This window comes from Ranitomeya imitator, chromosome 3, assembly GCF_032444005.1.
Source record: "Ranitomeya imitator isolate aRanImi1 chromosome 3, aRanImi1.pri, whole genome shotgun sequence".
In the NCBI taxonomy this organism is placed as follows: domain Eukaryota; kingdom Metazoa; phylum Chordata; class Amphibia; order Anura; family Dendrobatidae; genus Ranitomeya; species Ranitomeya imitator.
Window position 1 is genome coordinate 772,796,977 of NC_091284.1, and position 13,582 is coordinate 772,810,558.

At 39.8% G+C, this 13,582-nt stretch overlaps 1 protein-coding gene across 1 annotated transcript in view; it reads right to left on the minus strand.

Moving 5' to 3' along the window:
- Positions 1-200: 200 nt before the first annotated feature.
- The window catches only part of ZC3H12C (zinc finger CCCH-type containing 12C), an 80,117-nt gene continuing 66,735 nt past the window's right edge, over positions 201-13,582 (minus strand). The window contains exons 5-6 of the mRNA XM_069759074.1: positions 4,595-4,701; positions 201-4,331 (exon numbers count right to left, since the gene is read on the minus strand). Coding sequence (XP_069615175.1) covers positions 2,953-4,331; positions 4,595-4,701 — 1,486 coding nt within the window. The 3' untranslated portion in view covers positions 201-2,952. The remainder of the gene's footprint in view (positions 4,332-4,594; positions 4,702-13,582) is intronic.

Consider the following 13,582-nt stretch of genomic DNA (forward strand, 5'->3'; position numbering starts at 1 on the left):
CTTTTTTTCTAGGTTAAACAAGCCCAACTTTTCCGACCTCTCACCAGATGAGAGGCCTTCCATCCCTTGGTTGCAGACAAAATTTCCATTATATTGGAACCGAATGGCAAAGAAGAAAAATAAGAACTGTTTCAAAATTGGTGGAGCAGCAACAATTGGAGGAGGTACTCAGGATGGTTAACTAAATTTTTTTTTTATTTAAACGGTTTAAATAATAAGTAATTTTCTGAAGACACATTCCTTTTAATAATACGATGAGAATCGAGTAAGTAAGAGTCCATCAGGCATATCTGCTAATTAAGAAAAAAATCCAGCTCCGGAGTAAAACTTAACTTTTCCACTGTTCATATCTGGTAATACATGTTTGGAGATCAATATGAAACGCCATGGAGAGCAGTCAACAAGTCACCACCAGAAATGTTTAGATTTTTCTCATATAAAAATGAATGTGATAAAGAACATCAAAATTACAAGGATTGTTTAGCTGCTCTTGGAGAAGCTGAATTTTAGTTAACTTGTCACATTTTAAACCTCCCCAGAAATATTTTGCGAATACTGCTATCAGTATTAACAAAAATATTCTATTAGGAAACCTAACAAATTGCATCAAAAAAGTGAAATTCTGAAAATTATTTACAGTTCCAAAAATATTTTAAAAAATAATGGTTTATCACAATAACACTTGGAAATGTTATGTCACCTCCACATTTTTTTAAAAAAAGTCTATAAATCAAATACATTTTAGGAATAAATTGATGCAGGACTTGGTCACAGACTGACCTGAACCTGTCAGGCGGGGGAGACTGAGATCCCGCCATCTGGATAAACAGAACAGTTGGATGTCCTCTTAAGTTGACTTTATGGTCTTTCAACATGTCAAGGCGTGGGAGAACCGGAGGATCCTTATGTCCTCCGGTAGTTTAGTCTGATCCTGATCGTATGATAAATGTATGATATCATCTGGAATATAATCAATCTTGAGCTGAATTATTCATACTAACGAGTAGACCACTAACAATTCAACTTACGCAAGCAGATTATTTCGGCTGGCATTTATCTCATGTGTATGGGCTGCATAGAGGCAGTCTGTCAGAGAATAACTGTTCAAACCAAGAACAGGCCCTGGGTGCACCATTGGCATGGCCGGGCAGTTGGGTGATCCTTCCCACCTAATTCTTTTGCATCGATCTCCATCCCACTCTTCCTTGATTGTTAACTCTGGCTCTACAGGAGCACAGAAGATGGCGGAGATGGAAGGAAAATAAATACGTGGGAAAGTGCTTTGAACTGACCAGTTTTTCTAGGTGGGCACCAAGCTCATGTGCTTTGGTTGTCATTTTCTGCTGACAGACAACCTTTAAACCCAATATCTATCTTGCCACCAAATGTTTGTAGATCTGAGTCCCTTCACAACATGATAACATGTGATAATCCCATCCCTATGTAAAAAGTGGGGTGTCTCTTTCTAAAATAAATATGTATGACATAATTAAGAGGGTGTTTATGATGGTCGAAGACTCGCCACATGCGAAGAGCTTCAAATATGCTCAAAAAAACAGAGGGATACAATAAAACTGTGTATAACACAAAATCCCTTGTATTAGATAGAATAAAAAAATGATTAAATTAGTGCCCATTTTACAAACTGGATCGTAAAAACATTGGTTTCTATAAAGCAGATGTATAAGAATCTAAGGTTTAATTTATCTACAATTGATCATGTAGCACAATATCCTGTTTAAAAAAATAAATGCTATGAAACAAAGAAACAAAAATAAAAATAAATCCAATAAAAGTGCCATACATTGTGTGTACATCGTCAATATATTGTAACCAAGGTTAACAGGTAAATTACAAATCAAAAGGCATAAAAAAATAAATAGGTAAAAAATAAAATCAGTGCTGTTTGGTCTTTGTTTTATACCAAAAATGAACATTATAACAGTGTTATAATGCTTAGTTCATGTAACAAACTACATGTATGCTCAACCCACTATCAAAAGAATCACATTTTCATTTTGATCACAAGTTGAACGCTTCTTTTCTGTGGATATACATAGATATCATTAAAAAAAACTCTAATCTAGAGTGGAACATTGGGAAAAAAAATTAATAAATAGAAAAAAAAGAATAAATTAATTAGGAAGAACTAAAAGATAATGTTAGTGGAAGCAGTTATTATTATTTTTTTACAGGATTAATGTATATATTTGTTAATTGCAAAAAAAAATAAGGCAAAAAACAAAACAAAAATAAAAGCACATTTTCATGGCATTTGATATAAGAGCTCATGCACAACGGATGTACAGAGCTGTAACATTGGACCAATAGAAGTCTATTGGGCTCTACGTTTCACCGTATTTCGGGAAGCGTTTTGCCCATAGAAGAGTGGCTGCTCTTTGAAGAATATCTCCGTAATATGGCACTGTATGGCAGCACATAAAGTATCCGTGGTTCCATTATGTGTGCATGAGGCCTTAGTAAAGAAAAAGCATTAGCTTGATCAGTAGGAAATGAGAAGAGGAATAAAAAGTGCTTCTCTGAAAACCCCTGATGCACCAAAAATGTCACCAAAAATATAAATAAAATATCTATGTTTATAAAATTAATGTTTGGCCCAAGCCAAAGGCTGCTGGTTATGTAATGTGCCAAGGCAGTTACCCCCCGAAAAATAAAGCCAACCTTTGCTTTAAGTACAAATGCATTATAACCCTGTGCAGTAACTGAGCGATCACACCTCAATACAATACTTGAGCACTGCTAAAATGTGAGCATACTGGTGTACATTGGAGAGGCATGGCTCAGTAATTAACATACATGATTTACTATATAACCTCCTTGCTGGGAAGGAGATTACAAATGCTATTGTAGCAAACCTCCTTCAGCATTAGCTGAACAAAAGAAATAAACTTCACACCGCAAAAGGTGTATAGTCTTTTTTTGTTATTATCTTCAATATCCACACTGGGATTTTTCCACCAAAATAGCTGCTGCAAGCTGTTGGGCATCAGTCACGTGCGGATTTCTTTTCATAACTATTCGCACAAGTTCTGCTGGAAAGATGTTGCACAAGTTCACAAAAATCTTTTCTCTGGTGTTTGAAAATCTTTGGGGTTCCTGAGGGATTCCACAATAGGGTACCCTCCAAGAGGGATCTTGGCTTTCTGGAGGGCTTTGGAAAGCAAACTGCTCATAACACGGTTGGGAAGGGTTACCTGGCATTTGGTAGTTTGGTCGATAACCATAAGCAGCATCTCCATAATTCATTCGATCCCAGCTTCTGGGACTTTCTTGACTTAAGTAGGTTTTGTGTTGACGCTGTGGTGGGCTTTCGTATAGTCTTGAGTCAGAAATGCTTTCCATTCTTGTAGACACCAGAGATCTTCCCATAATTCCATTCTTTGTCACAGGGGATTTTTGGGTAACATGGTACTCATTTGGGCAACTTGAACGAGCTGCAACAGCATGGTGCTGCAAAGACATGTAAGGTGGTAGCGACTTGTGGTGAAGCTTCACTTCTTGTTCATGCCCAAAGCTTTGAACTCTAGTCAAAGAGTCATGGTAGCCTTGCATGAATGCTTGAGAACCTGAACGACTGTGTGGATGAATGTGCTGGCACTTCAGATTATCTTCCAGTTGTGGATCAGGGGAGCTAACATAGGAACGGTCATTGTATCCAGCATAGGAATCGCTGCTCCCACAGCTTAAGCTACCATCACTACTACAGTCAGAAGCCACAGAACTGATCCTGTAATCCGTGTCCAGTGAAAAACGCCTTTCTGGACTCCGGGTTCCAGAGATGCTGAGGTTTGAGTAAGCATTCATCATGGAATAATATCCAATATCTACTGGGGATTCACATTTGGGATACTGTTCGCATGAGATTGCCCCATGGCTTTTTGTGGACATTAGCATTGGAGAGTAAAGTCCAGGTGGTACTTGGTCCTGAGATGGTAAATGCACAGTAGTAAGTAAGCCGTTTCTGGATGGAGTTGTACTTTGGGGTTTCATACTTGATATACTAACTAAAGATGGCACAGACCTTGTCTCCAACTTATTTTTGGAGGGAAGCTTCTCCTCCAAGTCATAAGCCTGAGTTCTAATACTGGGGTCTGATTGCCTCTTTGGGGTTGAACGCTTTACATCCGAGTTGGTGTCAATCTTGGTGTTTGATGGAACACTATTGCTCTTGACCAACCCAATTTCATTGGCAGATTTAGTAATGTTGCTTCGAGACATGGCACGAAGTTCATCTGCTACTGACCGCTGAGGCTGGTTTCCTCTTTCTGGGTGGTAATACTTGCACTTATGCCCATAGGTACATTTCTTTCCTAAGACAGCAAAATAGAAAAATACACAATAAGAGATCTTTAGGTATCTTGTTACCCCAGGTGACGCTTCTGATCTTTGAGAAGATGGAGGACCCTAGGGTTTCCTGAAGTATATATTGTCTCCTTTAATTTCTCGATTATAATACTACTGCTGCTGTTTTTTCTCCTTCTACAACCTCTACCACTATCACTGCTCTGCTTCTTGATGAGTTCTATCTTTCGCCACTTACTGTATATATTGCTGCATATAATCAGTAACTTACCATAAGGACATGGCTGCTTCTTGTACTCAGGCACTACAGGCTTCTTTCTTAAAAAATTGTCCAGGCTTGGTCCATGGCGACCCAAGGGATCATCAGGTGGCATAAATCTACCAAAAAATATATATATTTTTTTAAATATGTGATTGATATACTAATTGAAAACTTGATTAATCAAAGTGGACTTTTATGATTAAAACATTCAGGGATTTTTTTTAATTCAGCAATGGAAATCAATGTTTCATTTGGGGAGTTCCACTTGAATGGGGCTGAGCTTCACTTTCAGACATTGCTGCACATACACGGGAGGCGCAAAGCTTTGATAAAAACTGTAGGGACGCCGATGCACACGCAAATGTCATTATCCATTTACTGCAATGATTCTTGAGGACGTTGATCCTTTAGGTGGACCGTTTGTGGTGGGTTAGTTTAAAGGCTTTTTTGGTTACCCTAGCTGCAATATGTTTAAAGACACAAACTGCGTTTTCACCCTTCCGAGACCACTGCTCATCCCAGTGCTTGTAATTGTCTGCAGTGCTGAGGTTATGTCGACAGCGCGGCAGGCAATCAATGAGCTCTGCAGCTCTGAGTGGCTCTTGCCAGCTACTCAGGCAGAGCTGCTGAGCTTAGTGATTGGCTGCAGTGCTGTTGAAATCATGTGCGCTCTGCAGACAATAATAGACATCTGAAGCAACGGTGGACAGCGCTGGACATCAAGATTGTGAGTAAAATTCTGTTTGTTTTTTAAAACAACTGGCAACCAGGGGACTTGGAGTATGTGCACACTTTGCGCTTTTTGTGGGTTTTTTCTGCGTGTTTTCATTATGGAAAAAATATTGCAGCATTTTACAATACCTGCAAAGTGAATGAGATTTCTGAAATGTCAAGAACACATTGCTTATTTTTTCCTTGCAGATTTGAATCTCTTGCATGTAAATTCTTTCAGCCTTTATGCAGCGTTTTTCACCCATTAAAATGGAGGAAGGTACATATCAAAAACGCATGTAAAAAAAAAATGGTAAAATAGGAATATTTTAAGTAGCGTTTTTCTGGCCAAGAGATGAATTTTTGATGCAGAAATTCCTACTGCAAATACAAAACTTGTGCACATAAACAGGCTTTCTGAAAATGGAAAACCCCTTTAATCCTTTAATATGTGGTAAAGTAATAACTCTGGAACGCTTCAAAAGATCCCACTGATTCTGAGATTCTTTTTTGTGACATATTATACTTCACGATAATGGTAAAGTGTGTTTGATATGACTTGCATTCATTTGTGAAAAAAACTGAAATTTAGAACATTTCGCAATTTTCAAACTCTTAATTTTTATGCCCTTAAACCAAAGAGTTACACAACGTGGTCAAAATTGTTGGTACCCCTCGTTTAATGACAGAAAAACCCACAATGGTCACAGAAATAACTTGAATCTGACAAAACTAATAACAAATAAAAGATCTATGAAAATGAACAAATGAAAGCCAGACATTGCTTTTCAACCATGCTTCCACAGAATTAAAAAAAAATAAAACTCATGAAATACGCCTGGACAGAAATGATGGTACCCCTGAAAATAATGTGACAAAAGTGACATGTTAAATCGCGGTGTGTCCACTAACTAGCATCACAGGTGTCTACAATCTTGGAATCAGTGAGTGGCCTGTATATAGGGCTACAGATACTCACTGTGCTGTGTGGTGACATGGTATCACACTCAACATGGACCAGAGGAAGAAAAGGAAAGAGTTGTCTCAGGAGATTAGAAAGAAAATTATAGACAAACATGTATAGGTAAAAGTTATAAGACCATCTCCAAGAAGCTTGATGTTCCTGTGACTACAGTTGCACATATTATTCAGAAATTTAGGATCCATGGGACTGTAGCCAACCTCCCTGGAAGTGGTCGCAGGAGGAAAATTTATGAAAAATCAAAGAGACGGATAATACGAATGGTAACAAAAGAGCACAGAGAAACTTCTAAACAGGTTAAAGGTGAATTTCAAGCTCAAGGAACATCAGTGTCACATAGCACCATCTGTCGTTGTATGAGCCAAAGTGGACTTCATGGGAGACAACCAAGGAGGACACCATTGTTAAAAAAAATCATAAAAGAGCCAGACTGGAATTTGCCAAACTACATGTTGACAAATCACAAAGCTTCTGGGAAAATGTCCTATGGACAAATGAGACAAAAATGGAACTTTTTGACAAGGTACATCAGCTCTATGTTCACTGATGGAACAATGAAGCATATCAAGAAAAGAACACTACCCCTACTGTGAAACATGGAGTGAAACATGGAGGAGGCTCTGTTATATTCTGGTGCTGCTTTGCTACATCTGGCACAGGGTGTCTAGAATCTGTGCAGGGTACAATGAAATCTCAAGACTATTAGGGATTCTAGAGAGAAATGTGCTGCCCAGTGTCAGAAAGCTTGGTCTCAGGCTGCCGTCACACTAGCAGTATTTATTCAGTATTTTACATCAGTATGTGTAAGCCAAAACCAGGAGTGAAAAAATCAGAGGAAAAGTATAACAGAAACATATGCACCACTTCTGCATGCATCACCCACTCCTGGTTTTGGCTTGCAAATACTGATGTAAAATACTGACCAAATACTGCTAGTGTGACGGCAGCCTCAGTCGCAGGTCATGGGTCTTGCAACAGGATAATGACCCAAAGCACAGCTAAAAACACCCAAGAATGGCTAAGAGGAAAATATTGGACTATTCTGAAGTGGCCTTCTACGAGTCCTGACCTAAATCCTATTGAGCATCTTTGGAAAGAGCTGAAACATGCCATCTGGAAAAGGCAGCCTTCAAACAAGAGACAACTGGAGCAGTTTGCTCTTGAGGAATGGGCCAAAATACCTGTCGAGAGGTGCAGAAGTCTCATTGACAGTTACAGGAATCACTTTATTGCAGTGATTGCCTCAAAAGGTTGCACAACAAAATATTAAGTTAATGGTACCATCATTTCTGTCCAGGCCTATTTCAAGAGTTTATTTTTTTTTTAATTATGTGGAAGCATGGTTGAAAAACAATGTCTGACTTTCATTTGTTCATTTTCATAGATTTTTTATTTATTATTACTTTTGTCAGATTCAAGTTATTTCTGTGACCATTGTGGGTTTTTATGTCATTAAACTAGGGGTACCACCAACAATTTTGACCACATATGTATGTCATACAAAATAGCTAATAAATAACATGTCTAATTTACATCAGCACAATTTTTGAAATATTTTTTTTTAGTTTTGAGGTTATAAGGGTTAAAAGTTGACAACTGATTTCTGATTTTTCCAACAAAATTTACAACACCATTTTTTTTTAGGGACCACATCATATTTGAAGTGACTTTGGGGGCCTATGTGACAGAAAATACCCAAAAGTGGCACCATTCTAAAAACTACACCCCTCGAAGTCCTCAAAACCACATTCAAGAAGTTTATTAATCCTTAAGTTGCTCCACAAGAACTAATGCAGTGTGGAAGGAAAACATGAACATTTAACTTTTTGTCACACAAAAATTTACTTTAGCCATAATTTTTTTACTTTCACAAAGGCAACAGGAGAGAATGGACCAAAAAATGTGTTCTGCAATTTCTCGTTAGTACGCCAATACCCCAACTTCTGTTTGGATGCATGGCAGGGCTAGGAAGGGAAGGAGCGCCATTTGACTATTTGAATGCAAATATGGCTGGAATCGAGAGTGGAAGCCATGTCACAATTGGAGAGCCTCTGATGTGCTTAAACAGTGAAAACCCCCCACAAGTGACCCCATTTTGGAAACTAGTACCCTTAAGAAATGTATCTAGATTTGTGGTAAGCATCTTGAACCCACGGGTGCTTCACAGAAGTTTATAACACAAAGCCGTAAAAATAATTTAAAAACAAAAAAATAAAATTTTTCCCACAAAAATGTTTTTTAACCCCAAAGTTTGCATTTTCACAAAGATGACAGGACCATGCAATATAGGGTGCAACTTCTTCTGAGCATGCCGCTACCCAATATGTGTAGGAACACTACTGTTTGGGCGCCCAGCAGGACACGGAAGCGAACGAGCACCATTTGACTTTTTGAATGCAAAATTTGCTGAAATCATTAGTGGATGCCATATCACGTATGGAGAGCCCCAGATGTGCCTAAACAGTGGAAACTCCCATAAGTGACCCCATTTTGAAAACTAGATACCTCAAGGAATGAATCTAGATGTGAGGTGACTACTTGAACATCCAAGCTCAATAGAGAAGTTTATAAAGTTGAGCTGTGACAATTAAAAAAAAAAATCTCATTTTTCCCCACAAAAATGTTATTTTAGCCCCAGTTTTTTAATTTTCACAAGGGTAACAGGAGAAATTGCACCAACAATTTGTGTTTCAATTTCTCCTGAGTACGCCGATACTCCATATACGGAGGGAAACTAATGTTTGGGCGCATGGTCGGGCTCGGAAGGGAAGAAGCAACATTTGACTTTTTGAATGCAAAATTGGCTGGAATCGTTAGCAGACTCCATGTCGGGTTGGAGAGCCCCTGATGTACCTAAACAGAGGAAATCCCCCTCAAGTGATGACATTTTGGAAACTAGACCCTCTAGGAATTTATCTAGATGTGTGGTGACCCTCAGGTGATTCACAAAAGTTTATAATGTTGAACTGTGAAAATTAAAAACTCAATTTTTCCCACAAAAATGTTGCTTTTGTCCTAAATTTTTGATTTTCACAAGGGTAACAGGAGCAAAATGGACAATACAATTTGTTGTGCAATTTTGTCTTGTGCACACCGATACCTCATATGTGGTCGAAAACTACTTTTGAGGCACAGTGCAAATCTCAGAAGGGAAGAAGAGCCATATTGGAGTTCAGCTTTTGCTGGAATGGTTTGAGGGTCCGTTGGCAGAGCCCCTGGAGTTCCAAAACAGCAGAAACCTCCCCCATAAGTGATGCCATTTTACAAACCACACCTCTCAATGAATTCATCTAGGAGTGCAGTGAGCATGTTGACACCACATGTGCTCTACAGAAATGTATTCTAATAGGCTGTGACGAAAGAATAATTCCATTTTTACAGCTAAAACAATGTTTTAGTCCCAAATTTTTGGGCACAAGACATTTTTTGATTGCTTTCTGTTCTGATTTTGGCGAGAGAGAGAGTGAACAAAAACCAGCAGTTCCAGATCTGTTTTTTTTTATTTATTCTTCTGATTAGTACGATTACAGGATACAACATTTATATAATTGTTTTATGTTTTGGCGCTTTTACACAATAAAAACTATATTCTAGAAAATATAATTATTTTTGCTTTGCTTTATTCTGAGAGCTACAACTTTTTTTTTTCCGCTGATAGAGCTCTATATCAGCTTTTTTGCGGGACAAGATGATGTCTTCAGAGATGCCATTTATATTTAAATGCCATTCTTATTTTTGATTGCGCTTTATTTAACTTTTTGTTTGACGGTGTTATGATAAAGCAAAGATAACGTTTTTTGCCTTTTTTCTTTCTTTCTTTTTCCGGTATTTACTGGTCAACTAGTGGGACTGTTTTATAGGACGTGTCATTCCAGACATAACAATTTAAAATATATGTATGGGTACAATATATGTGTATTAGAATTTTGTAAACTTTTTTATATGGTCCCTCTATGGGACTCTCACTTTCATTTTCCTGTCATTAACCATTGCAATGCATAAGCATTACAAGGTCAGTGCTGCACTGACACAAGCTAGTTTGACCATGCACTGCGCATGATCTAGCAAGCTTGCTAGCCCTGGTGACCCGGATGTCGTCATGATGACGTTGGGTCATCATGGCAACCATCAGCCCCTCGAGATGACTTCTAAATGCTGCGATCGATATTGATCGCAGCGCTTAGAGGGTTAAATTGCCGAAAAAGGTGCGGCCAGTGCTCCAGGCACTGAGTGAAGAGTGTCCGCTATCAGATCACTGAACACCTGGCGGCGATCGCGCACACAGGTCCTGTGCACGCAAAATCCTCAGGACGTATACATACATCCAAGGTCATGAAGGGGTTAGAAGGGCTGTACAGAATTAAGAAAAATTTCTTCCATGGGGTGAATTTGGCATTGCACAAATGAATATGGTTGAGCTGCAATACCAGTAGACGAAAAAAAAAAAAACACTGATTTTGGAGGAAATCAACCATTTTTTTTCCTAACCAGTGGGTCAAGTAGGCGGTCCTATCAGTGACTGACAGCTATCTCTGTACGCACACTTCTACAAAGATAGCTGTCAGTCACTGATAGGACCGCCCACTGGACCCAAAGTCCGAGAAGGAGCAGAGGACTGAATGAGTAAAACACTGAATCTTTTCTCATAAAACTAGATATCAATCTGCTCATCTACCCTGCTCCATAACACAGTGCCTGTAAATTGGACGGCATTTTTATGGTGATGGGTTACCATTAACATGAGAAGAATGTAAATGAATGATATGTCCTGGCATGTTTCTCTGAATGCGCACACCTTATTTATTTATAATATTGCATCTTATTTTTTAATCATGGACACTCCGGGTCATCATATCAACCTCTGACGCAGAAAAGCTTGCCAAGCTGTGGTCTGTGTAGGAGCAGAGATGATCGCAGTCTCCACGCTATTTAGAATAGACGACTTCTGTGTGACATGACGTCTTCTACTGCACTTTTCTATTATATTTCCCGTCTAGATTTTTTTTTTTATTACTGAGCCTACGACAACATCGTTCTGAATCACAAGTGATAACTAATATTGGAACATTGAAGGATGTGAGTTACGAGGTCTACCTTATTAATGCGTGGAGTGAATAGTCAGTGCCTGTCACTGGATTTCGAATAACGGCCTGAACGGAAAGTCATTATTTTTTACATAAGAGGATTCATCTTATCAGTATTCATTTCCTCCCCAGTGTGTCACACAAATGGGGATTTGTCTTATTTGACAAGTACCAGAACTATAATTACTACACTCATATAATGATTATCTGCATGTGTCAGACTTGTGCCAACTATAGAGGCGATGATGGAAGACCACCCTTCTTCTATACTGGACCCACACACATCCATTGCTAGTTGCATCATAACCGAAGATATCATTGTGCACATGGATCGCCCCCCAGTAGGGCAGTGGGGTACTCGGATCCGGGCCCTTCTGTTCTCAGTGGGGATGTCATGGTGGCTGACCTGGTCCGTGGCCCTAGTGGACGTCCGTTAATAAATGGGGGAAAGGTCTTTAAAGGGGAAATGTTCGTGACGCCACCTGTGGTATTCGGTCAGGGTGACCGACGCTGCTTAGGGGCCCGCTGGGGTGATGTTATGGCAGCTAGATGGTATACCTTACCACAGGTGAAGTCTATCCCCAGGGATTCCCAGAGTGTAGATGCTGGATGGTGAGAGGCGCAGTAAAGAACGAGGACACAAGGTTGCAGTCTCTTTACCTTTACTGAAGGCTTCAGCATCCACAGTCCAGAGCACCAGATCACAGGGTAGACAGAGTCCGGCCGGTCTGAAGGCAAATTCAGAATCCCCTTATCCAGGTGGAAATCAGTAGCCTTCCTCTAGCGCCTGAGTGTTGTAGTACCTCCCTGCTGAGTTTCTCGGTGAGGTCTTCACAACTGATGCTGGTGTGCTTGATGTTATGTTTCTTTCTCTCTCTCTCTGTCCCCAAGATGGTATGGATAGGAAAAACCCGTATGACTGATGGCCTGAGGCTTTTTACAGGGACCCTAGAGATGCCCCAGCCCCCACAAGTTGCCACCGTGCCTCCTGGGTGTAAGGTTGGGCAGCTAACATGGAATTAACTGTCCTGCCACTTTCTGAAGTAAAGCATAGAGTTCCTTACTCCCTTGTTGTTCTGGCTACAGGCTTCTGCACCTCAGAGGGAGGCAGCCTATTGCAGGGCTGAACTCCCTCTGGATTCCTCTCCTTGTGCTATGACTTTGTTTCTCACTTTCAGCAACGCAATTCTCTTCGTGTCCTTTCTTAGGATGCTGCCGCACGTCGGCGCAGGCGCAGCTCCGTAACCCTCTATCTAGGCCTCTGACAGGATCCCACCTCTGTCAGGGACCTCTCTGTCTGCAGCTGTTTGAAGTTCCTCCTTCTCCCTGTCTGCCTGACAGGTGCTGCCTGGGTCAAGCTCAGTCCGCTTCTATCTGGGTCAATGCCCAGTCAGCTTCTGCCTGACTTCCTATCTAGACCACCAGTTTTACCCAACTGTGAGGAGTGCCCTACTAGATAGGAGCATAGCTCCCCTTGGTGGACTGGAGTGTGAAGTGTGTTGTGTGGTTTGTGATACCTGGTAAGGTAATCTCCTTTATTGCCATCAGACGTAACTTCACTCCCCCTGGTGGAAGAATGACATTACTACAACCACCAGGACTCTGGGGCGCTGCACACATAGGACAGATCATCAGTAAAGGCCCATATACACTGGATGATTTCTACCCATAAACAAGTGTTGATTGACTATAATATACTGTTATGAACGCTCGTTTACTAATTATCGGCCTGTGTAAATGGGCGTTACGCCGGCGAGAGCTATGCGAGAAAACATAGCATAGCACTAGGACCAATGTTAATCTATGGGGCAGCTCACATCAGCGTTTATTTCCTTCGGAGTATTCAATGTGCGTGTAAAATCGCAGCATGCTGCAATTATCACCGAGACTTGCTAGTGTAAGCCTATAGGTACGAGAAAAAAGAAAAGCGAGTGCTGTCCGATTTTTACGCACCGATGTCCTTTGAAAAGTTGGCAGTTCATGTGCCGTATACAGTAAAATCACAGACTGACAGGAAAGAATAGAATAGATGGAATAGATATTACACAGATAGAATACATATATATATATATATATATATATATATATATATCTTGCATGTGTGTCAGTGACCTCCTTTTATTCTTTAATTGAAAGAAAGTCAATTATCTATCTAATATATATATATATATATATATATATATATATATATATATATATATATACACAGTATGTGTTTTG